Here is a 24,684-nt window from a genome sequence, read left to right as displayed (position 1 = left end):
ACGCTGACCTGAACCTGCTGCTCTCATCATGCTTTGGGGTTTTATTTATTCATTTTTAACCAATTAAGTCTTACCTGCCTTTTTTTTAATGTGCTCTCGGTCCTTTCTGCTGGATCAAAGCACTTGTCTGTCTCAGTTTGTTCCTACAGGAGAGCTGTGGGCGGCTGGATCTGGGGGCAGTGGGTTTATCCTCAGAGGGTTTGTGCTCAGTTTGATCTGCTGGCAAACCCTGCCGTGTGCCAGATCTCTGCTGAGGGGTCTCAGCCACCCCCCCCTCTTGCACACACTTAAAGGAGAGCGTGGAAAGGACGGCCAGGGGGACCAGAGTCCCACTGCACACCACTGGATTTGGGGCTTGCAAGTCTCATGAGGGACAAAGACATTAACACAGTTAACCAGGACATCCAGCCTGCAGCTCCATGAGCATTCCCAGCCCTGGAAATCCAGGCTCGGGCTCCTCTGGCCTTCCTGCCTTTGGTTTTCCAGCCTTTTTCTCCCCTCTGAGGTTCCAAGGGGCTGCACAGCAGAGGCAGGGGCTGTCCATAATGGATCAGGGCACCGTGAGCTGCAGCCAGGCTGGTGCTTCTGCCCAGGCCGGGGGATTCTTCCTGCCGGCTTTCATTTACCATCAAATTCCCTTTATTGATCCCATCCTGGGCTGCCTGCAGCAGGATCCCCCGGAGCGGGGCTGCGGGCAGCAGTGGCTTTTTGCAGGGGCTGCTGCGGCGCTCCTGCCCCGTGCAGGTGCCCTCCGGGTACCGCCTCTCCCGAGCACGGTGCTGAGGGTGTACGAACACCGCAGTTCGGGCGGGTTCCTCCTGCGAGGAGTCACACCGGCCCCCGCGTTCGTTAATGAGTTTGAGGCTGCGGGTCCTCGCTCCTTTGCTTCTCATCACGGGGGAAATAGAATTACACGAAATAACGACGGGAAGCCTTTCACCCCATTTGCTGCGGTGATGAAAACATCTATTAGAATGTGCTGAACAACAAGTTAAAGCCTAATGGGTTTAACGTGCCTCCGAACAATGCCGCTTCCTGAGCAGGAAGCCTGGGTTCTAAAACCCAACAAAGACCTCACCGGTCCCCGGGGAGGAGGGACCGAGCTGCCCAGGAGAAGGGAAGGAGCTCGGCGGGCAGGGAGGGGGCTGCTGCCTTCCCACGGACCGACACTGCCTTGCGCGGGGGCGTTTAGGTGAAGGCTGGCAGAACCAGAGCGGAGGGGCTCTTCCAGGGGAGAGGCGAGAACACGGCGGGTGAAAATGGGATGCACGGGAAAGCAGGGCTCTGGAACCCATTTCTGCAGCCCACTGCGATCCTTCAATCCCCGTTTCTCCAGGCAGCTGAGGTACCTCTGGATGGCAGCACAGCCATCAGCTTTGGCAGCTGCTCTCCCATTCCTGCGTCAGCTGCCAGCTGAAGGTGCCCTGTGCCATCGATAAGGATGTCACACCGACCCCAGTAAGGTCTCACAATACTGTCCTTGGCTCAGCTGAGCAGCGTTTCACCCCCCAGGCCTCCGGTGTTTAACACCCTACAGGCCGCTGCGTTGCTTTGCAGAACCGAAGTGCTGCAAGCCAGGGAAACCCAGGAGTAATTAGCGACTGCTTGGGACACCGTGTGCCTGCTGTGGGGGTGTTTGCAGAGCCTGACAGGACTTTGCCAGCTGAGCACGGGGGAAGTCAGGCACAGCAGCTGAGCACTGTGCTGAGTGATTTCTCTTTGACAGGCTGACAGGATGACGAGCACGGCTCCAAGGAGCGGCCGGCCGGACACGGCCTGGAAAACCCACTGCAGGAGCCCCTTTCTCAGCATCAAGGTAAATGCCTCCTGCTTCCCCCAGTACCCCCTTGGACTGCTGGACTGGGAGAGAGGTGCTCAGCCTCCTGCAGAGAGCATGGAGAGGATTTCTGGCTACCGAGTGCATTTGGAAAACACTCCCTGTGTTTCCCATGGCAGAAGTGCCTTCGGTGTGGAGTTGTCTCCATTCCAAAGCCAGTGCTGGGGCAGCGATGTTTCAGTGCAGGCTCAACTCCCAGCTCCTGCAGGATTAAACCCCAGAGAATCACAGAATGGGATGGCTTGGAGGGAACTCACAGCCCATCCAGGCCCACCCATGCCATGAGCACGAACACCTTCCACTATCCCAAGCTGCTCCCAGCCCCAATGTCCAGCCTGGCCTTGGACACTGCCAGGGATCCAGGGGCAGCCACAGCTGCTCTGGGCACCCTGTGCCAGGGCCTGCTCACCCTCACAGGGAGGAATTCCTTCCCAAGATCCCATCTAGCCCTGGCTTTGTCAGTGTGAAGCCTTTCTTCTAAGTCTTGTGTCCTTCTGGTTGGGTGCAGCCCCAGGCCCTCGAGGTGAGTGTCTGAGGAGCTCTGCAGAACCACAGGCTGCACCTGGAACGGCTCCCTCGGTCTTGCAACATCTGCTTCATTCCCTTCTGGCTCAATAATTCCTTTTTATCAGTAGTGGCAGCCTTAACATCAGTTTATTACTACATTCAGTGTAGTTGGAAGCCAATTACCTCGCTCATTAGACAGCCTCACCAGGCCAGAGAGCAAAAGATGACAGTCGGTCATAAAGGCTCAAGATTTCCCTGTCACTTTTGTGGGGAAGATTTGGTGGTTTGAGGGTTTTTTCTATGAATGCTGGTGCATTTAATCACCCTCATCCCATGTGGCAGAAGGAAAGTGAGTCACGGAGGCAGAGGCCACCAGAGCACAGAGGGACAAAGACATTAACACAGTTAACCTGGAGACACAGAGCCGTGTCCTGAGCCTTCCTCCCTGATCTCTCTTCAGCCCATTCAGCTGGTTTTTATCTGCTGGGGTTTGTTTGGTTTTTCTTTACTTGACAGCAAGGTTATCTTTACAAATATGACCCCACTGGCTTTACCTTGAGTACATGTTTTAAAGGGGTTCAGAGGTCAAACCATTGAGGGCAAAGTCAGCTCAGGCCTGTGAGCAGAATCAAGCTGTATTTTGCTGTACCTGTGAAGGGAGATCCTAAAATCCCAGACTGGCTTGGGCTGGGGGGAACCTTAAAGACCCTCTTGGTGCAGCCCCTGCCACGGGCAGACGTGGAGGAAGCCCTTGTCACCAAGATCACAATTATCCCCGGCACAGGCTGTTTTCCCCTCATCTCCTGGGGTTTTCTTTTCAAGAAGTTGGGCCACCCTGTCCGGTTTCTAAATGACTTCCTCAGAAAACAAAACTTCCAGCCCGGGGTTTGAATGGTTCTTGCAGAGATGCAGAGCCATTGCACAATGTGGTTGGATGTGTTTGAAGTGGCTGAACCGCCAAAAATCACAGCACTGCAGTTTTTATGTGTATTTATATCTCCAGAGAACACCTCACAAAAAAACATGTACCACGTGTCAAAACGCAGAGAAGGGACATAACTGCAAACTGCCCTACTTGGCTTCAAGGAGTACTGCGATTTAGATGGGATTTTGTGAAGGAATTACTGACTGGGAGGGTGAGCAGGCCCTGGTACAGGGTGCCCAGAGAAGCTGTGGCTGTCCCTGGATCCCTGGCAGTGCCCAAGGCCAGGCTGGACACTGGGGCTTGGAGCAGCCTGGGACAGTGGAAGGTGTCCCTGCCCATGGCAGGGGTGGCACTGGAGGGGCTTTGAGCTCCCTTCCAGCTACAGACCCAGCCAAACTGTTCCAGCTGTTTCCTGCCAGACCCATTTGTCATTAGCACAGCCCCGTGCAAAGGCCCAGTGTGCCTGTGTCACGTGCTGAGGCACAAAAGCCTCTCTTAAAATAGCACCCAGAGTGTCCCAAACACGTGGAGACAGCGTGGTGGGGATTGCTGGTGTGCACTGGGCAGGACGGAGCGTGAGGCTCCCAGAGATCTGACGGGGAGAGTTTGCTGCACAATCAGCACTGCCAAACACCCTTGGGAGAGGGTTTTTTTCAAGACCAGCAGGAGAGGAAATGCTGGTGTTTAGTAGCCAGGTCTGTGATTTACTGGCTGTGCAGGGTGGAGGGTGTTTCTCTGTTCTCTTGCACGTGGGGGGTGGGAGCAGCAACGCCTCGCCGGTGGTTGGATTCTCTGGGTTTAATTCCATGGATGTAGAGGGAAGGCTTTACTCAGCCCTTCAAAGGAAAGGTGCTGGAGTGCTGAGCCTGGGCTCCCATCCAGGAGCACCCAGCCCTGGGGCTGCTCCTGGTGTCCACGCTCCGTCCTGCTGTCAGGGAAAAACTCTCAGGAACAGCCTGCTGTCTGCCGACCTGGATCACCTGCTGGGGCAGCACATCAGTCCCACCAGTCCAAAGGCCAGGAAAAGTCTGCTCTTCCTTTTCCTGACAAAACACTGATGGCTGAGAGCAAAGAGCCCCTGGAGGCAGAGCTGGGGTCCTTGCCCACGCCACTGCGGGTCCTCTGCAGGGCCAGCTCTCCTTTGTGTGCTTCACTCTGCCCAGAATGAAATACCAGATTCCCATTTTGTGCTGAAGAGGATGTGGGGCAGCGCTGGGCAGCTGCCGAGCTGCTGTAAACCCATGGAAGGTCCTGGATTAGGATCCTCAGGGAGCTGTGTGCTGCGGATGCCTGGAACAAACAGATCTGGTTTCAGCCTTCCCATCTGAACTGATGTGTTCAGAGCAGAGCCTGCACACGGCCAGCAACGTGTGGGAACACGGGAGCTCCAGCAGAGCTGACTCCGGGGACACTTTGCTTTGGCTGGGTGGAGAGAGCCACCAGGCAGCAGGGGAGGAGATGGCTCAGATGGAGGAGGGAGATGAGGGCAGATGATTTTCTGGGAGATGGTGGACTTTGAGAAGGTTTTCTTCCGGAAGGGGAAGAGAACCATCATATTTTCCAGAGGAGATGTGCTTTACATCCAGGGCTTTGTGAGAAGGGAAGGAAAGCAGCGTGAATCCTTCTCTCTGACCTTCTGCTGACTTTCTCTAAAGGAGTTGTTTGTTGCTGCGTTTGGAACGGGCTCATTCCTGTCCCAGAAAAGCTCCCAGCACCGAGGATGGCTGCCTGCCTCTGGCTCAGTGGGAGCAGGAATGTTGTGCAACCTCCCTTCTGCTGTGCATCCGAGGGACGAGGCCAACACAAACAGGCATCGTCCCAGCTGAAGGCATGTGTTTGTCCACAGCCACTTCTCAGCTGAAGGAATTACAGCCTCCTCGCAGACCCTGCTGCTGCTTTTGGCAGAGGCCAGTTTCATGGTTCTGACCTAATTTCAGAAGGTCTCTCTGCTGGCAGAGCAGGGGTGACATTTCCAAGGCTTGCGCTCCGAGGTTTCTGTTGGGTGACGGTGCCTTTCTGGGCGGAATGCAGTTTGTTGTGCTGCAGCCCCGGGTGACCCTGCGGGGGCTCTCTCTCTGTCTTGGCAGTTCTTCGTGTTCTGCCACGGGCTGCTGCAGCTCTCCCAGCTCCTGGTCTCCGGCTACCTGAAGAGCTCCATCTCCACCATCGAGAGACGCTACGGCCTCTCCAGCCAGACCTCGGGGCTGCTCGCTTCCTTCAACGAGGTGAGCCCCGGCAGCCCCCTGTGCCCGCTGGGCGCTGTCCCCGCTCCCCCCTGCCCTCGAGGCGCTGCCCCTCTCTGTCCCTGCAGGTTGGGAACACCCTGCTCATCGTCTTCCTCAGCTACCTGGGCAGCCGCGTGCACCGGCCGCGCCTCATCGGCTGCGGGGCCCTGCTCGTCTCCCTGGCCGGCTTCCTCATGGCGCTGCCGCACTTCCTCACGGGGCCCTACCAGTACGACCAGTCTGTGCCCAGTAAGTGCTCCAGAGGCTTGGGTTGGGCCTTTGGGGACCTAGGAGGGGGATAAGAGAGTGACAGAATGGTCTGGGCTTGCTGAAAAGGACCTGGAAGACGGTCTTGTTCCGCCCCTGCCACGGGCAGGGACACCTTCCACATCCCAGGGTGCCCCAGCCTGGCCTTGGACACTTCCAGGGATCCAGGGACAGCCTGTGCTCCCCACCCTGACAGTTCCTAGGAATTGTCCCAACTTCCCACCCTGACAGGGAACAACCCCTTCCCAACCTCCCACCCATCCCTGCTCCCTGGCAGTGGGAAGCTCTTGTGAAATGTCCTTCCCTCCTGGCACTGGGAGCTGCAAGCTGTTGGCTTCTCCTCAAGAAACGCTGTTTTCCTGAGAATGAAATCACCTCAGCCCTGAGAGGCAGCAGCTACTGGTGGAAAGCAGAGCCAGGGGACATGGGAATCATGGGAAAGGGCAGGAAAACAATGAAAATCCAGGCTGTGCCTCTGATTCCCACTGTTTGCTGCACATCCAGCCTCACCTGCCTTCCCTGGTCTAGCTGAGCTGCCTCTGAGGGTTCAGACCCCACCAGAATACCAGCCGCCCTTGAGAAACATGCAGGTCTAAATCACTTGTGGAGGGAACAGGACAGGGCAGGCTTGGGATCTTCTCCCTGAAGGAAAATTAAGGGGTGAGAAAAGAAAGGAGAAAACCAGTTATTTGCTGCCTTTCCTATTCCTGCCATGAAGTTCCAGCAAATCTTCTGGAAGCCTGCACTGAACAGCTTTTGTTCGGCTCACCAGAGGGAGTGCAGCTGGTTCAGGCAACTGCAGGCACCAAAGGAAGGCTGAAGAGGTGAATAATTGCTGGCTGCAAACAGGGGCCAGCTGCAAACCCCAGCTCAGAAACAACGGGTCGGTGTTTCAGCAGTGCCGCTGCAGGCGGCCTCGTGTCCAAGCGCTTGGAGTTCCACAGGGTTTGAGGCACAACTGTGGAAATCCTGCCACAAGCAGCACCACGCCCTTGGCTGGGGCTCTAAGAGAGATGAGGCTGCTAAAATCAGCACTTTCACTGAGGCAGCTTTTCTGAGGAAAATGAGTTCTCATTTGCCGGGTAGCTCCTGACAAAATCTGCAGGTTTGCTCCTTTACCTGGATTGGAGGGTGTGTCAAAGGTCCTGGGAGCAACCTCAGCTCCACTTCCCTGATGGAGGAAAAGCCTCAAAGGCTTTCTGTGGCACATGCAGCCATATCTGTGAACATCAGCACGGTGATCTTTGCACCTTCTTTGTATTTTCTTTCACCCGCCATCTAAGGATAAGATAAGGACGTGGAGCTGCTGGAGCAAATCCAGAGCAGGTCACGGAGCTGCTGCAGGGCTGGAGCCCCTCTGCTCTGGAGCCAGGCTGGGAGAGCTGGGGGTGCTCACCTGGAAAAAGCTCCAGGGAGAGCTCAGAGCCCCTTGCAGTGCCTAAAGAAAGAAGTTTCTTCTCCGGACCAAGTTCCTCAGACCTGTTCCCTGTCGCTGCAGGCACCTTCAGCAACAGCACGGACCTGTGCCAGCCCAGGGCCCCGGGGGCCTGGGCCAACCTCAGCGATGCCAGCTGCACCCCCCACGCCTCCAGGGAGAACCACGAGGTTCTCTTGGTCATGTTCGTGGGCCAGGCCCTGCTGGGCATCGGCGGCGTGCCCATCCAGCCCTTCGGCATCTCCTACATCGACGACTTCGCCAGCGACAGGAACTCCCCGCTCTACCTGGGTAAGGCTGGGCTCCCTGGCGGGGGAGGGGCCAGGCTGCAGGTGACAGCACGGCCAGGCTGGACTGATTGCTTTAATGAGAGCAGGGTTCCTCGGAGCCCTTCTGCTCTGCCCAGGCCCAGGAAGGTTTCTGTGAAAAGAGTGGATGTGCTTCAGGCTGGGGCAGGCAGCAGGAGAGCCAGGAAATCCAGGGGCAGCCACATCTGGGGCAGGTGCTGGGGCTTTTGGCCTGACGGTGACAACCTGTTAATTACCATGTCCTCTTCCAAAAGGGCTTCAGGGAGGACAAGGGGAACAATCTGATCTCTCTGTGTTCACAAGTGGCAGCTTGGGTTTAGGGGCAGCCATGGGAACTCTGTTAGCAAAGTGATGCACACCAGAGAAAGCAGTTTCAGCCTCTGGGAGATGGGAGGGTGTCCTGGAGCAGAGGGGGTGCTGGAGAACAGCTTGGACACAGGCCCAAAGGAGTGTCCCAGGCTGGGGGGATGGACAGGGAGGTCCTTGCGGGTCCTTCTAGTCCTTTCCCAGCTGTGACATCCCTGAACTGAAAGGAACAGCACAGGTGGATCAAAACAAGGTCATAGCTGTTCAAAAAAGGAAGCACAGCATCAAATTTTGCTCTGGCAAATGATCCAAACCTCTCACATGTAAGGTAGGAGTTAAATCTTACATGTGTGAATTTCTTTTATCAGTAATTCACAGAGAAGAGTTCAGTGATGACTCTTATCTCCTTAACCTTGTAAAAAACCTCGGTGTTCCAAGGGGCTCCTCTCCTTCCTGGGAGTGTTGCAGTCGTTGTAGGAGGCTGAAGACAAGCGTCAGGAAAGGTCTGAGCCATGCCAAAGGGAACTCCCTGTGTGAAAGGAACATGGGCAGCATGGGGATAAGGAAGCTGCCAGGGAAACGGGCTGTGCTGGGGGCAGGTACAGCAGAGCCTGGTCCCACCTGGAGGCACCTGTGTCGCCATGATCGCTTCCCCCAGGCTGAACCCCTCCCTGCTCCCGTCCCTCCCCAGGAATCCTGTTCTCCGTGACGGTCATCGGCCCGGGGGTGGCCTTCATGCTGGGCTCTGCCATGCTGAGGTTTTACGTGGACATCGACAAGGTCGGCGCAGGTGAGGGAGCGTGTCCTGCCAGAGCTTCTGGGGCACAGGGGGCATCCAGGACATCCCTGTGCTAGCTGTCCCCGTCCAGAGGGCCGACGGGCTCTGTGGACAGCCCGGGACAGCAGTGAAACAGGACAGAAACAATGGAATGTGATTCACTGGTGGGATGAACTGGGGCAAACGCCGCTCAGGCCCCAGAACTGGTGTTCCCTGGGTTGGAAGCCCCAGCCCCGGGGCTGACTCATGCTGGGGGTGGCTGGGGCCACCCTTGGGTGCACCGGGGTGCCCGCTTTGTCCCAGCAGCCATCTGATGCCCTCTCCTCTCGTGTTGCAGCTGAGGTGCCGCTCACCAACAAGGACCCGCGCTGGGTCGGGGCCTGGTGGCTCGGGTTCCTGGTGGCCGCCAGCCTGGTGGCCCTGTCTGCCCTGCCGTACTTCTTCTTCCCACGGGAAATGCCGAAAGAGGTAGGAGAGGTTCTGCACACACACACCTCCGAACGTCAGCCACGGGGACGGCTGACACTTCTGTCCCTCGGGATGGGAAGGGTGCAGCCCCCCATTGTCACGTCTGAAAAGGAGAGCTTTGCCAGGGGAGGTAAAGGGCAGCTTTTGTCTGGGAGCAATCCCGAATTTCGGAGGTGGAATTGAAATTCCATCTGTGGGCAGACAAGGACAGCTCTTCTCCAGAGCTGGGGAGCAGGGCCAGGGAGGGCTGTGCAGCCCAGAGCTGCCACCAGGACCTGACGCACCTCGGGAGCTTCCCCAGCGCTCCCGGCCGCGCGTCCCGGCGCGTCGGGAGCAGCGAAGCGCAAGGAGCCGTGCTGTCAGAGCGGGCTGGGATGTGGCTGCAGCTGCTGGGACACGCTCAGAAGGCACAGCCAGGCCCGTCTCGGTGTAAGCGGTGTCATTGCCTTCCACGCGTGCCTCACCCTAAGGCAGCACCGAAACCTTCCTGTCTGAGCAAGCCTGTGCATTGGTGAAGCGATCCTTCACTCCTCCTGACACTGCCTGAACTCCCACAGGACCGATTTGGGGAGATCTGGAGCTCCCCAACCTGTTTTACCCGTTCAGCTCGGGGCTGCAGTGATTTTTTACTCCTGCCTGATGTGAGCTGAGAGGTGATGGGGTGGGAACAGCCCCGTGCACGGCAGGATGAGCGTGACCCCAATTGCAATGTGCCTGGCTGATCCTGCTGCAGCCTGGGATGCCCTGAAGCCTTGGGGAAGGTCTGTGCTAGCAGGGCCTGCTCAGTGTGCCAGGGTGGCACGCTCCTTCTTGGGGAAAAACCCTTCATTAGGGCTGATGGCAATATTAATTTCATAAGCGCCTCTTGAGAGGAAATAATGCACTTCCAACTAAAACAGCTGCACTTTCTGGCGAGCGCTGCGCTCCCAGCAGTTTGGAAGGGTTTAATGGGGACTGGGCAGATATTGATTTTAAGAAGAGCAGGAAGGTTTCATCCTGCTCTGCTGGCTGGGGTCTGTAGGGAACACTCCCACACGGGTGAGGAGCATGTGAATTTCTGGAATTCTTGGCTTTCTCCCCGTTTTTGCATCTCTCTCAGAAAGCTCTTGGAATCTACTGACAGCTAAAAATAATGACAACAACAGGAAAATACAGTAAATACAGTAAAAAGCCAAACCGTGCCCTCCTTGCAGGCACCGGGGCGAGCCACGCCTGTCCCGTGGGGGTATCAGCACCAGCAGCAGCTGCAGCAAGGGGGCCCTGCCTAAGAACTTCAAATAAAAGCCCCTGTAGAAAGTTTGCCACGTGCTGTGCTGGGTGACACATGTGAGCTGCAGGAGCACTCCGAGATCGGTCAGAAATCGGCGCTGTCACGGACACTTTCCTGCACGTGTGTCCCGTGCTGCCCACAGCTAATCCCCTCAGGAGCAGCATGGGAAGAGCCCAGGGGAAGAGCACAGCTCTGCTCTGCCCAGAGGCAGCTGAGGTGCTCCCACACCACCAGCTCGGATCCATTTCTGCCTGCCGTCCTCAGTGGGCACCATGCAGCCAGCGCTGGGTATCACCCACCCCTCTGTTCCCCTGGAGACTTGTCTGCCTCCCCCCACCAGCCGAGACACATCTGAGTTTTTAATTCCATGTTTCAGCCTCACCTTTTTTTGATGAATTTTTCCTTTGAAGTTCCTGGAATGGCTCGTGTTAACATTAATGATAGTGTGGGGCTGCTCTTTTGATCTTTTTTTTTCCCCGCAAATTAGTCACTCCAAACCTAAGACATTTTTATTTCTCTGCTTTGCTTCTCCTCAGTAGGTTTCTAGCACTAAAGTATACTGAATAATCCTACTGAGGGCTGATCACAGCAAAGCCGTGGGGTTGTCATGAAATCAGGAAGGGGATGGGAGGATGAGGTTCTTACACTGGAAAAACTGTTTTCAATCAAGAGAGCTTTTTTCCCCGAGTAATTCCCATTTAATCCTGCCTCCGTGAGCCTGAAGCATTCCTTGGAGTTGTGTCCTGGACTGTGAGGAGCTTTAGGCACTCTCCAGGTGGGGTGTAGCCATAGTTTGGCTCATGCTTTGCCATGTTGCTGTATCCCAAGCCAGGCAGCAGTATTGCCACAACATTCTAATATTCCTGGGACACGGGCTCTGTGTGCCCAGCAGCCCCAGAGAGGGGCTGGAAAGGGGAAAGCTGCTCTCAGCAGCACCTCAGATAAAAGCAGGAGCTGTCCCTGCTCAGCATTTCTCGTGTGCAGGGTCTGTGCCGCCCAGCCAGATCCCTCCCGCTGCGGGTTTTACTCAAGGCCCCTCCAAACACGGAACCCAAGTGCCAGAGGGGCTGAGTGACTCTTCCTCCTGGTCCTGGCTGGGACAGAGCCTCCTTGCCGTGCCAGCCCTCGGCACCCACTGACAGATGCCTGCTGACAGAGCTCCCGTGGATTTCATGGGAAGCATTTGGCGTGTCCCGCTCCTGTCCAGGCTCTGGAGGCTCGGGGTGGCTGTCACACAACCCCTCTGGACACCAGGGCACCCATCAGTGCCCTCCTCCTGCCAGCAGCTTGCAAAAACTCATTTCCCTGCATGTTGCAGGGACACCTTTCACACCCCCAGATTACTCCGACCTGGCCTTGGACACTTCCAGGGATCCAGGGACAGCCACAGCTTCTCTGGGCACCCTGTGCCAGGGCCTCACCACCCTCACAGGGAACAATTCCTGCCCAAAATCCCACCTAACCCTGCCCTCCTTCACCTTAAAGACGTTCCCCCTTGTCCTGGCCCTCCCTGTCCTTGCAAAAAGTCCTTGTCCAGCTCTCCTAGGGCCCCCAGTAGGTGCTGGAAATGGAGGTTTTCCTCTGGAAAAAGCTACTGTGGTGATCTGGGTGCCTCATTAAAGCTCAGAAAGCACCAGCAAGGGCAGCCTAGGAGTACAGGGCATGGTCTGGGGAACAAAGAGGGCCGAGCAGCAGGACAGGCTACAGGATTGGGCTGGTCTCTACAGCTGGATCTTCCCCAGGGAGCGTTAAGGACAGGCACAAACAGCAGCCAAAAATAATCCTCCAGTGTGGTGGGAGCAAGGTGCCCCTCAGCTGGCTATTTTAACACTCCTGGAAACAGGGCCCTTGGAGGGATCCACACGTGCTGGAAGAGGAACAATCAGGTGTTTGTAGGGAACCTGACCTTGTCAAAAGGAAAATAATTCTTTTCCAAGCCCTGAGGTTTTACACTTTGTTTGTCTAATGTGAAAATAACTTCCCTGACCTTACTTTTCATTGAGCTGGGAGTACCAGGTTCTGTTCACAGCCGGAGGGAGACTCTGCAGACGCCTCAAAATAAACAAAGAAAACCTCTCTGTCACAGAGGAGGTCATTTATCCCTGTTTCCAGGGGTGTATTTGGATGAACCCAGCCTGCTGGCACCTCTGGCTGCCCTTCTCACAGGTGCAGTAGCAGGTGGGGAGAGCAGGAGCTGGCAGGAAAAGCTGCTTTCGTTTTCCTTTGCTGCAGATCCCTGCTCAGCCATCCCTGGATTTACTCAAGTCTGTGCAGGGAAACGGGGGATTTCCCCAGGCCAAGGTCAGGTTGGGGACGCTCCTCCTGATGCCACGTGTGTGGAAGCTTCATTCTCCTTCCTCCAAAGCCTGTCTGCCTCCTCCATGCCCCATGAGGGTGGAAGGGGGTTGGGCTGCAGGGACCTTAAAGGTGCCCCAATGTCCAGCCCAGGGATCCAGGGGCAGCCAGGGCTCTGCTGGGCAAGGTCTGCCATGCAGATCAAATCTCACTGCAAAACCACGAGAAGCACCAAGAGGCTGAGCGCTTTGAGGAATCATCCGGGAGAATCCAGGCGTGGGGGCATTCTGCACGCTTAGTTTGTTCCCCCTCCTGATGCCGGGGCAGGGCTGAGCAGCCAGCCCGTGTCACTGCACCTCCCAGCTCCAGCGTGACAAATCTTCAGCGTCCTCCTCAGGGCTTGGGCACCCCTTTCCAGCCCCATCCGCAGCAAGCAGGCAGGATTCCTGCTTTTCCTTCTGCCCCTGCTTTCCTTCATCCCAGAGGAATGCATTCCCTGGTCCTTTCAGGCAGCACAAAAGCGTACCAGGGCCAAGGCAGCCAGGGAGAGGAGCTTTCCCCCTCGGTGAGGGCTTTGCTCCCGAGCCAGCACGGAAACACTCCCTGCAAGGGTCACACACAGCGACATCCCAGCCTGGGACGTGTGGGGGGAGCTGGGGTCTTGTCTGGACGTGCAGGCTCTTGGCTCTCAGAAGTACAAACAGCTGGAAGCTGAGCAAGTCACGGTCAGGAGCAGCTTGAGTGTATTTTTGGAAGAGCTGCAGTTTCAAGGCGGAGTGAAGAGTCCCCATAACGCAATTGAAAAGTGAAAGGCAGCCAGATGTTATCTTTGCATTTGAAAAATGTATGAAAGCCTGAGCTGCAGCAATACAGGACAGGAAAGGGGTTGCGCTGCCCTTGCCCTTAAAAAGGACGCTTGGCAGCCCCGGCGCAGACACTGTGACCTCGCTGCTCTTTAATGACCGCTCTCAGTTTCACAACGAAGGAGGCGATGTTAGCCGAGAGCCGCAGTTTCCCCGCGTCCATTACGAGTTTAATTGCTGCTGAATGAACTCATTTGTCAGCTCAGGTCAGAGCTGCTGGGCGGCCGGGGGCGGCCGAGCCGGGGCTCTTGGCTCTGGCTGTAAAAACGCTGCGGTTTCCCATGAGAACCGCGCTGCCCTGAGCCCCGCACAGGCACAGCAGCACATCCCCTCATCAGGGCCCTCTGCTCCTGTGATTGCCCAGACCCCCTCCTCGCCTGGATCCATTTTCCTCTCACAGCTGCTGCCTCTTCCCTGCCCCGCGGCGTGTGAGGGGTCACAGAGACACGGGGCACGGGCAGGGACGGCCTGGGCCAGCGGCACGGGGGGCTGGGAGAGAAAAGGCCGGGACAGAGGGGGCTGTGGGGTGGCGTGGGCAGTGACGGCCTCCGGTGTGTCCCCAGGTGGTGAGAGGGAAGCACAGAGACAGCAAGAAGAGGGAGGACATCCTCAGGCAGCTCAGGCCGAGATCCGAGCACATGGAGAGCCTGTCCCTGACGGAGTTCATCAGACGTAAGTGCGCTCCCACACGGACGGCGTTCCCTGCTGGCACACACGCACACATGGCCAAGGCTGCCAGGGACACCGGACGTCCCTCCTGTGCTCAGCCCAGCCCCTGGATAAGCCCCTGAGATGCACCTTAGGCTCAGTGCTGGGTTTAACCCCTCTGCTGCCGGCAGATGTGCCTCACTGTGCCCACGCTGCCCTGCTCCACCTGGTGCCGACCCAGGCACCGGGCCTTGGTCACTCTGAGCGTCACATGCCTGGCCTGGCAGTGCCCAGGGCCAGGCTGGACAGGGCTGGGAGCGCCCTGGGCTGCTGGAAGGTGTCCCTGCCCAGGGCACGGCGTGGAGTGGATGGGCTCTGGGGCTCCTTCCAACCCAAATCCTTCTGTGACTTTGATTTATGGCTCATGTGGGCAGTAGGAATCAGAGGCCAAAATCTCCCAGAGCCAGATGCAGGCAGGATAGAGGGGTGCTAGCTGTGAGCCTGGAGCAGAGCCCTGGGAAGGGACAGACCCCACTTCAGACAGAGGGGTTTGGGAGCCTTCAGCTGCTCTTGCTCGATCCTTGGGCTGAGGAATCAGACCCACAGCAGCACTGGCAACTTCTCAGCCCCAAAAAACCCTCATCAGAGCCCGTCCTCCAAGGCTGGAGACGCTGTCCACGCCAGGCTGACCTCCCGTCCCGCTGAGAACGGTCAGCACTGCCTGGGGCCAGGGCCTGAGCAGTTCAAATCCAGAGGGACATTTCAGTCCAGTGCAATTAAATTGTTTGGAAATGAGTGGGCTCTTTGTGCTGAAGGGGATCAGCTGGGCTTTAGTCTGTGGAGGCATCTGCTAATGGTTGGGATGTTTGGGTTTTTTAAGTACTCTGCGCTTAGACAACTACTTAGGAAAAGTAGCTCACTGCAGTCACTCCGTGTCAGCTTCCTCCGTATTTCCCAAACATCATCCCAAAACATTATTTTATTGGGAATCCTCTGAGTTCTGAAGGTCAGTGCAGGGCAGGCACAGGCAGGCAGGTGTGGGCAGGTTGGCTCATGAGCCTAATGCTCAATTTGAGGAGGCAGTCGAGGGCTCCATCCAACCCTGACCTTGTGGCACCGTCATTTAGAAACCTGTGTGCTGGAGGCTGCTGCGTGGGAACAGACTGATGGTGCTCAGAGGGGATTTTCACACCAACGCTCTGCTCTGTGCCTCTGAAACACGAACAAAAATGAGCTCCCTGCTCAGAGAGGTGCAGAGAGGAGGAGACACCTCACCCTGCCCCAGCTGCAGCTTTGGTTTGGGGCTTGAATCAGTGCTGGTGCATCAGGGCCGTGCTAATAAATCCATTTTTTCCGAGAATTTCTCCCCCAAAGCCCAGCTCTGAAACAAATGAAGTGTCTGGTTTGTGTCAGGAGAGCGATCTTGCTGAAATCACCAGGATGTCTAACACATAACTCTTTTTGGAGCCAGGAACAGCGTGGTAGGTACTGTGTGATGGTCAGATGGGACAACAGGGGTGCAGCCTAAAGACTTCAGGGCTGGCTCACCTGCAACTCACTGGAAAGAGAATTCCCATTTCATCACTCCCCTGCTTGTTTTGTTTCCTCTCTCTGTTTATCTTTTTCCTGTTACTTTCTACACGATCATTTATGAAAGCAGTGTTTGGAGATGAGATTCCCCAGCCTGAATCTCCTTGGCAGTGTCCAAGGCCAGGCTGGACGGGGCTGGGAGCAGCCTGGGACAGAGGAAGCTGTCCCTGCCCATGGCAGGGGTGGCACTGGGTGGGCTTTAAGGTCCCAAACCATTCCATGATTATGGAGAAGGAAATGCCTCTTGCCATGTGCTCTGTTGCTCTGGGGATAACCAGAGAGCAAAATCCCTCCTGTGGCAATTTTTGGAGTGTCCTGCAGGCAGAACAAGGGTGGGTTGGGGGTTCCCACAAGGCTCTCCTGGGAACCCCGTGCTCTGAGCCTCTGTGGGACAGGCTGTGAGGTGCAGCCTGGGCAGGAAGGGCTTTTCCAGCCCCAGCAGCAGCACCAGCACAGGCTGTGTGCAGGGCAAGGGCTCAGCCCCAGCTCTGGGGACGCCCCAAGCACTGAGGTTGCTCAGCCCAGGAGGGCTCAGCCCCTCTGTCTGGACTCACCCAGAGCTGGGCAGGATCTTGGTTCTGGAACAGATGCTCTGCATGACACTGGCTTGCACCCTGCTCCTCACAGCCACAAATTCCTCCTTCTGCAGGCACTGGATCTTCCTGCAGCAACGAAAAAAGTAGGATTTAGCTTGCCTGAAGTGATTTCCATTGCTAATTTCCAGGCTTCTGTTGAAAGCACCTGGGAGGATGTGCAGACTCTGCTGCACTTGCTGGGAATTAGCCCGTTAAGGTGATCTCCAAGGCAATTGGAACGCTGCGCTCGCGACTCGTGACTTGTTTGTTCCTCTTATGGCAGTCCCTAAAGGCGCTTTCAAGGAGATGTTTTGTTTATTATTTTAAAGTTTCTGCTTGCTTTCCCTGTCTGCCCAGCTTCCTCTCTGGAGCTGCGAGGAGGATCCAGTTAGTGCCGAGGTGGGGATCGCAGAGGATGGAAATCTTGCTGCTCCCACCAGGAGGTGGGGACTTGCTCAGCTGCTTACCTCTGGTCTGGGGTGGCAGAAGGGGTGAGGATTGATTTAAAAGACCAGAGATCTCCAGGGAAAAGGACTTTTTGCTGGGAGATTCCCAAAAAATCTGGATTGGCTCTCAGGAGATTTTTTCAGCAAGCCAACTGAGGTTTCCTATCTGCAATATGGCTGGAAAATTCCAGGAATACTCTTCAAAAATCAGGATCTTTAGTGGTACTTAGGGAGCAAAACCACCTCTCCTCTTGGGTTCACATTGGTGTAACACAGCTCCTTCCCTCTCCCCCGAGTGCCAGCCTCCAGAGGGTCAGTATTCCAGGGCCCCTGGCCCTGCCTTGTGCACTTGGACCCCTCTCAGGACGTGCTTTTGCAGCTCCCTGGGATTTCTGGCTGCTTGCCTGATCTGATGGCAGGGTGCTGACCTGGAGAGGCCACGCTGCAACGAAGGGGAGTTTTGCCTTTGGATGTGGAGGACCCCAGTGCACTCACAGAGGGTCCTTTTGCTCCTCACAGAACATTTAGGACCACCGAAATCCATCCCCATCCGAGGCCAGCTCCCAGACAAGCCCCAGGGAGGTGTCCCTGCCACAGTCCCCGGCGCCGCCGTGCTGCAGCAGATAGAAAGATTGTCCCCGTTGTTTGTCAGCTGCTAAGAATTAACACCAGTAATTTATGGCAGTCCTTTGCTTTAATCCTCGCTGTTAATTCCTTATCTCTGCTCCAGCATATTGTCTGCCCAGGCCCTCATCTGGGAGGCTCATCAGCAGCTTGTTTGGAGTTGACCTTTGCGTGGCAGCCGGAGCAGGAGAGGGAGGTGGGGGAGCAGCAGCAGGAGCAGAAGGTGGCTTTGGGGTGTGCAGGAAGGGAAATCACTGCAGCATGGACAGTGGCCGCTCCCAGCTCCCCGAGCCCCTGGCAGCAGGGGCTGCCTGTGCCGAGCAGGCTGGAGACCTCGAGGGATCAGCCCTGGGGCAGTTTACTGGAGTGTTTCTTGCCTGGAATCAAAAAATGCATTTTTCATGGTTGAAAGGAAAAGGACGCTGAAATTGCAACCGCAGCAAACAGATAAATTAACTTTTAATGACTTCCCATCTACTTTTGTATTTGTCTTAGCAGAAGCTCTGCCAGAAAGCTTCAAGGAAAGGGGTGGAAGGAGATGAGCTCTGCAGTCCCTTTCCAACCCAGAATCTTGTGTGACTCCCTGGTGGATGTTTTGCTGTACCCCTGCTCTCCACGGAACGGGCTCCCCCTTGTCCTTTCAGGTTTTCCTGTGGTGCTGCTGAGGAACCTGCGGCACCCCGTGTACCTCCTGGTGGTGCTGGCTCAGGTCAACCTCTCTGCCATGGTTGCTGGGTTAGCAACGTTCATGGGCAAGTTCCTGGAGAGACAATTCTCCCTCACAGCGTCCCTGGCCAACATGATCATCGGTAAGTGCTGCCGAGCTTTTGACTCCTTAAAAAACAACCTAGAAATTAGGAAGAATTCCTCTAGAATAAAGCCTCCCTCTGAGAACTGGTTGGAGAGCTCAGAAAAGTGTTTAAAGCATGTTTTTGAACAAACAGCACCTCAGGGAAAGAGGCCTCTGAGGTCTGCGCCAGATAAATCAGGATAAAGTGAGCAGAGCAGACTGGCAGAGCCCAGGGCCGAATGCAGGCAGGAAGGTTAAATGCTGGAGCGGTGCTGTCCTGCCCCGATGTGCCCAGCTGAGCTCCTCCCAGCCCTGATTCACCCTCTGCGGTCAAGTCAGCACCCTGTTCCCTGGATGGATTTCTCCAGCCTTTGTTCTCACTACCGAGTCTTGCTTGGCCTTTTTCTTTCAGATCAAAAAGCTTTCTGTAGCTGGAAATTCCTTCCTTGCGTGGGTATTTCTGGGCTGAAAGCAACACCAAACATTGATTCTTAGCTGAATTAAACAGTTTGCATGTCTCTAGCTGAACTTTGGTCTCCCCCAAAAAACGGGGGGTTTATGTAAACGGGGTTTTACAAGGATGACCGCAGAAATGGGCACAATCCCACGCTGCACAGAAACCAGACATCCTCCCCAGGCTCGCTTGGTGTTTCTTCCTGCCGCCACGGAACAATCACATTTTGCTGGGTGAAGCAGAGCTTCCCCCTGCTCCTGACGTCCTCCACCCATGGACACATGGGGCAGCCAGTTTGCTGTGGGACCCTGCTGCTTTTGAAAAGCTTTTTCCTGGCATCATTCCCTTGGTGCCTTCTGAACCACCTGTGCTGAGAAATGGGAACCCAGCAGCAAATCCCCTGGGGTTTGCTGTGAGAAGGGAGCGATATACAGATCGGAGATGCGAAGCGAGGTTCAGTGACTGGACAAGGGGGAATGGCTTTAGGCTGGGAATTAGGAGGGAGTCCTTCCCTGTGAGGGTGGGCAGGCCCTGGAACAGGGTGCCCAGAGAAGCTGTGGCTGCCCCTGGATCCCTGGAAGTGCCCAAGGCCAGGCTGGACAATGGGGCTCGGAGCAGCCTGGATGGTGGGAGGGGGTGGAACTGGGGGATGTTTGGGGTCCCTCCCACCTCAGTTCGCTGTGTGTTTCCCTGATTGCCTTTCCCCAGGTGCTGTGAACATCCCCGGGGCCATGGTGGGGATCGTGGTGGGCGGTGCCATCCTGAAGCGGTTCCAGATGTCCCTGAGGCAGTGCAGCGCCCTGTGTGTGCTGGGCATGCTGCTCTGCCTGCTCACCGCCCTCCCCCTGCTCTTCCTGGGCTGCCCCACGCAGAGGGTGGCCGGCGTCACCTACTGGGACAGGTACCAGGGGCTGGGCACCAGGGGCCACCCCCAGGGTGGGCACACACAGGCACATTCCTCGGGCTGGGGCTGGGAGCCAAGCAGGATCCCCAGAAATGGGTTTATTCCCTCAGGAGAAGCAGCTAGTGGAGATAAAGTAAGGATTCCCTGTGGATGAACACCGAGTCTGCCATATCCTCGGGTTTAGGGCAGAGAATGTACAGCTAGCCTTTGTGACTTATCCCACACATGGTGGAGTCATTTCAGCTTTATCTCCTTGGGGTTAAAACCTTCTTAACATGAGATTTTTAGGAGCAGGGTTATAAGTGTCATTTCCTACTGAGGAGCAAGAGTGGAACCCAAAGTAAACACAGTTTTGGCACGAACATCGCAAGTTTTCATCTTAGAAAGTGTGGTGGATGAGTAATTCAGGCAGGGGCCAGCCCTGGGATCACACCATCCAAGCTGTGCCAGCTAAATGTGGGCAGGACCTCCTTGTGTGTCCTCAAGGCTTGATCCAGGTCTCTGTGAATTCCCTCTTCAGTGTCCTTGGTCCCGGCCCTCCTTCCCTCCCACAGTGTGGTGTTGCAGGAGCCCCAAAGCCCAGGTTTGGTGTTGCAGGAGCCCCAAAGCCCAGGTTTGGTGTTGCAGGAGCCCCAAAGCCCAGGTTTGGTGTTGCAGGAGCCCCAAAGCCCAGGTTTGGGACCAAGCATGAGGGACATGGGTGGCTGCCATGCCCATTTGAGGATGCTTTGCCCAGGCAGAGCAGGGGTTGGGGGTGATGGTGGAGTTCCCAACACACGGGGAAGGGTTTGTTGTGCAGGCCTGCTGGTCCCAGCTCACACGCAGTCCGTTTGCTCTGTGGGATGCACACCGACGGTGCTCCATGGCTGGCATTAACGCTCTCCTCGTGCTCAGCTCTGGGTTTGGAGCCCGGGACGCCGAGTGTAACGCGCACTGCCGCTGCTCCCAGGACAGCTTTAACCCCGTCTGCGGCTCCGACGGCGTGGAGTACACCTCCCCCTGCTCCGCCGGCTGCAGCGACCTCCACATGCACACGGACAGCTCCGTCCTGGTGAGTCGGGGCTGGGGCAGGGCCGGGGAGGGGTGCCCGGTGCCCGGTGCCCGGTGCCCAGCCCCAGGCTGGCACGCCCGGTGTCTGCGTGGGAGGGGAGGGAGCGAAGAGCCGCAGGGATTTGCCGCTGCCCTTCCTCTGCTCTGGGTTATCCTGCTGCTCTCTGAGCTGCCCCCGGCCTGTGTCTCAGACCCTGAGTGTCCCCAGCTCTCCGCTGGGTGTGCGGGCGGTGCAGGTGAGGAAATCCTCGCCACGGAACACCTCTGCAGATGGTTAGCAGCCCAGCAGGGTGAGCGCCTTTGCGCTCCTGGCACAGGAGGCGACGGCAGAGCGGGACTGTCCGGGCAGTGTGCGGCAGCCTTTGGTTAATTAACAGCACTTCATTTTAATAACAGTTATGATTGCTGCCTAGTCCCAAATGTGCTTTCCTGTGCCCCCACGCCTGCCTCTTGTACGGCAGATCCTTTCCAACTGCTTTTTCTCCTCGACAATTTACCTCCTCTCTCTTCCAGCCCTTGCTTTCCTGGTAACATTTTACACTTTCCTTACCATTGTCAGCATCTGTGCCAGTACAGGGACTGGGGCACTCACTGCCTGCTGCCTTCCCTGTCCCTGGGCTTCCAGGAGCCCTCCCAGCCTGCAGAAGACTCTACAACTGTGTGCCCAGCCTTGCTGCAGCCCTTCCACGGGGCACCATGTAAGCTGGGATGTAGGAATGAGGTTTTGGGAGAGACCGTGCTCATTTTAAAGGTCTCTTAAAACAACAACAACAACCACCCCAGGGGTTCCTTGTTTAAAACAAGCAAAAAAAGGAGAGAATTGTGACTGAAAAATACAGGAAAGGGAAAAATTCCTCATCCATCACCCCAGGGCATCTTTTCTTTGCTGCAAGGCTCTGCTAGTTGTTGGTGCCATTCCCTGTGTCCTGTCCTTCCATGCCTCGTCCCCAGGCCCCCTCCATCTCTCCTGGAGCCCCAGAGCCCCCCAAAGTACTGAGTGCTAATTACTGCTAATTATTTCCAGACAAATCCTGTCCCCTCTCCTTCGCGCTGGCAGCTGGCAGCAGCGTTCCCTTCCATCTGCATGTCCCTGGGCTCGTGAGCAGCCTCTGGATGTTGTCTCCTCTTTGCAGAACTACACCGGGTGCAGCTGCATCGCGGGCCCGGGGCCGGCGGGCTCCGCCCGGCCGGGCACCTGCGGCACCGGCTGCTCCCACCTCTTCGTGCCCTTCGTGGTGCTGTCCTGCCTGGCAGGGATCCTCGCCAGCACCTCCCACACGCCGTCCTTCATGCTCATCCTCAGGTGGGGCACCTTGGGCACGCTCCTGGGCAGCTATAGAGGGGGTCTGGGGGTCAGGGGGAAGGATTTCTCCAGCCGTGGGACTGGGGATTGAATCAGCCCCGTTCCTGGGGTTAAAGCAGCCCTGCACTGCTCCTCCTGCCCTGTGTGAAGCTGAGAAGTTTAATTCCCTCCCTTTGCTTGAAAGCAGCCTCCCCTCCCGGTGCAGAGCGGCAATCAGGGCTCCCACATCCTTAGAAAGGCGCCTGTGGGGCGGCAGCAGGATGGATCCAGCCTAGACGTGAGCCCAGGCTGGCGGGGCCGGACCCCAAGATGGGTAAAGCTGAGGCTGAGGGGATTTATGTGGGGGAATCTCTGTCTTAGTCTATAAATGATACTTCAAGCTCTTCCTGGGTCTGGCAGGGTTTCCAGGCCATGGCCAGTGTTTAGCCCTAACGAATGAACCCTCATCATCTCTGGTGATGTACGTGGGAACCCCCTGGGATCCTGGGTGGAAGGACAGGTGTGTGAGTGAAGTGCCATGCCAGGGAGGGAAGCATCCATCCCAGAGGGCACCTGTTCCCTTTTGTTTTTCAGGAGCATCCAGCCTGAAGACAAATCATTCGCTGTCGGGATACAGTTTATGCTGCTGAGAGTTCTAGGTAAATTGAAATGTGTGAAAATACCATCCTGGAAAATAATGGCAGCTCTTGGAGAGGGCTTTCCCAAGGCAGAGAAAGGTCCTGCTCTGTGGGGTCTGGGGGTGCACTTGGAGGGGATGAGACAAGGCAGCTCCAAGGGCTCCATCTCCGTGTGTAAACAAAGGAGGGCCGGGAATAACTCCAGGTCCTGGAGCTGAGGCTGTGTGCAGACCCTGCTCTGCTCGCCTCCAGCCTTTCGGGGGGATCCAAACCCTGCCTTGTGATCCCACCGGTTGTTTTGCCAAGGGGGAAAATTCATGTTGCCCTGGAGGCCCCCAGGACGTGCCACAGCAGTAAATGCTCAGTGTATAGAGGAGGTGAGCACGGGAACAGGGTGGTGGTGGAGTCCCTGTCACTGAAGTGTCCAGGAGGCACCTGGGGACGTGGTTTGGGCTGTGGCACTTAGGGACATGGTTTGGGCTGTGGCACCCGGGGCCGTGTTTCTGGGGTGCCTGTGGCAGGGCACGGCGCAGCACGGCCCGGCTGACCCGGCGCTCGTTCCAGCGTGGATGCCGGGCCCGGTGCTGTACGGCAGCGCCATCGACACCGCCTGCCTGCTGTGGGAGAGGAGGTGCGAGCGCAGGGCGGCCTGCAGATACTACGACAATACCCGCTTCAGGCAGAGGTAGGCACGGACTGCGGGACAGCGGGGACGTGGCACGGGGACAAACTGCTGCGCAAAGCGCTGGGAACACGCGGGGACGCTGCCCTGCCAGGGACCGTGCAGGATGGAGAGCACAGAGGGTCACTCCCAGGCCAGCTCCCAGCCCTGTGGCACAGGCAGTCCCTGGAACAGGCTCCCCGGAGCCCTGGGGGCTGTGCTCAGAACACCAGGGTGTGTCCCCTGTGCCCTGAGCCGCTGTGTTTGCACCCCACAGGTACCTGGGGCTGCAGCTCTTCTTCGAGGTGGGCGCCTTCCTGTGCTTCGGGGCCGTCTATGTGATCCTTGGCAGGCAGGAGAGGGAAGCCAGCCAGGCACGGGAGACAAAGGCAGAGCCAGAGAAGGAGAAACTGGCAGGGAACTCCATAAAGAGCCCGGAATCCAAAGTGTGAGCCTGAAAGAGCGAATCGCGCTCCGCTCTGGGGAGGTGAAGCCCCGTGGATCGGCCCACACCCGAGCTGTGCAGGCTGGGTGCCTGGAGTGACGGACCCCCAGATCCCCCTGGGGGGGTGAACTCTTCCTGGAGTGCTCTGCATCCATCCATCCATCCATCCATTCATCCATCCGTCTGTTGTTCTCCACCTCGGGGCTGCAGCTTGTTCCTTCCCACGGGTTAGCCCACCCACTCCAACCCAGGACTCTGCAGCCCCCTGGATTTGTGTCCTTCAGAGCAGTTTTTCCTGCTGACCATCTCAGTGATGCCAGCACTGAGCATTAACCAGACACCCGCAGGGTTTTGTGGCATGGGTTTTTTTTTTAAAATAAATCATTTTTGAGAAACCGTTTGGTACTGAACCCCTAGATCTCTGTGACTGACAATTATAATTACAGTTCTTATTTTCTGTGTTATCAGCACTTCTTTTCTGAGGGTCAGTGCTTATCACAGGAGCTCACTGAAGCACGTGGGAGTTCAGGGGCATTCCTGGTTTGCAGTTCCAGAAGGGCAGAGCTTTCCCAGGGTTGCAGGATCAGAGGATGGGGTTGGAGCCCTCTCCAGACTGGGTAGAGCTTGTGGCTGAACCATGTGAGCCCAGCACCAGCCAGCCCTGGCCTCCCTGGAGGGGGTTCTGTCTGTAATTATGGGGTGGAAGTCCAGCCTGGTGCTATTTTGGTTCAGCTGCCTCCATCTCCTGCATTCTTCCCATCCTGGGGCTCCTTCCCAGCCCAGACTGGATTGTGCTGTTCCTGCCACCAGTGAGCAGCCGCAGCTGCTGGGTGACTTTGTCATTTCTGGCTCCAGGATGGAATTTAGTAGAGAAAACAAAACTTGTAAGTTCAATCCAAATACGCAGAAAAGAAATACACAGAGGGGAAAATTCATTCCCTCCTCTCACCCTGGCAGATATCCTCTGGGAAGGGCTGAGTGTGCAGAGAAGTGGAGGGGATAAGGCCTGTGGTGAAGTGACTGAATTGAGCTATTTCCCCAAACCATCTGCCCGACGGTTCTGAGGCACCCAAGTACCTCAGTGCAGACTGAG

General features: G+C 56.6%; 1 protein-coding gene across 2 annotated transcripts in view; it reads left to right on the top strand.

Annotated features, from left to right (window-relative positions):
- The window catches only part of SLCO2B1 (solute carrier organic anion transporter family member 2B1), a 29,784-nt gene extending 5,780 nt beyond the window's left edge, over window positions 1-24,004 (top strand). The window contains exons 1-15 of one of the 2 annotated variants that reach the window (XM_040056286.2): window positions 1,250-1,345; window positions 1,727-1,816; window positions 5,357-5,494; window positions 5,581-5,743; window positions 7,260-7,487; window positions 8,502-8,600; window positions 8,926-9,056; window positions 14,048-14,156; window positions 18,012-18,176; window positions 19,320-19,512; window positions 20,410-20,566; window positions 21,699-21,868; window positions 22,442-22,506; window positions 23,050-23,170; window positions 23,424-24,004. In XM_040056286.2, the coding sequence (XP_039912220.1) occupies window positions 1,265-1,345; window positions 1,727-1,816; window positions 5,357-5,494; window positions 5,581-5,743; window positions 7,260-7,487; window positions 8,502-8,600; window positions 8,926-9,056; window positions 14,048-14,156; window positions 18,012-18,176; window positions 19,320-19,512; window positions 20,410-20,566; window positions 21,699-21,868; window positions 22,442-22,506; window positions 23,050-23,170; window positions 23,424-23,598 (2,085 nt within the window). In that variant the 5' untranslated portion in view covers window positions 1,250-1,264 and the 3' untranslated portion in view covers window positions 23,599-24,004. Of the gene's footprint in view, window positions 1-1,249; window positions 1,346-1,726; window positions 1,817-5,356; window positions 5,495-5,580; window positions 5,744-7,259; window positions 7,488-8,501; window positions 8,601-8,925; window positions 9,057-14,047; window positions 14,157-18,011; window positions 18,177-19,319; window positions 19,513-20,409; window positions 20,567-21,698; window positions 21,869-22,441; window positions 22,507-23,049; window positions 23,171-23,423 lie in introns of those variants that run through there. The other variant, XM_040056287.2, reaches the window with a different exon arrangement.
- Window positions 24,005-24,684: the final 680 nt, after the last annotated feature.

Source organism: Hirundo rustica, chromosome 2 (genome assembly GCF_015227805.2).
Source record: "Hirundo rustica isolate bHirRus1 chromosome 2, bHirRus1.pri.v3, whole genome shotgun sequence".
Taxonomy (NCBI): Eukaryota; Metazoa; Chordata; class Aves; order Passeriformes; family Hirundinidae; genus Hirundo; species Hirundo rustica.
This window is presented reverse-complemented; position numbering and strand designations above follow the sequence as displayed.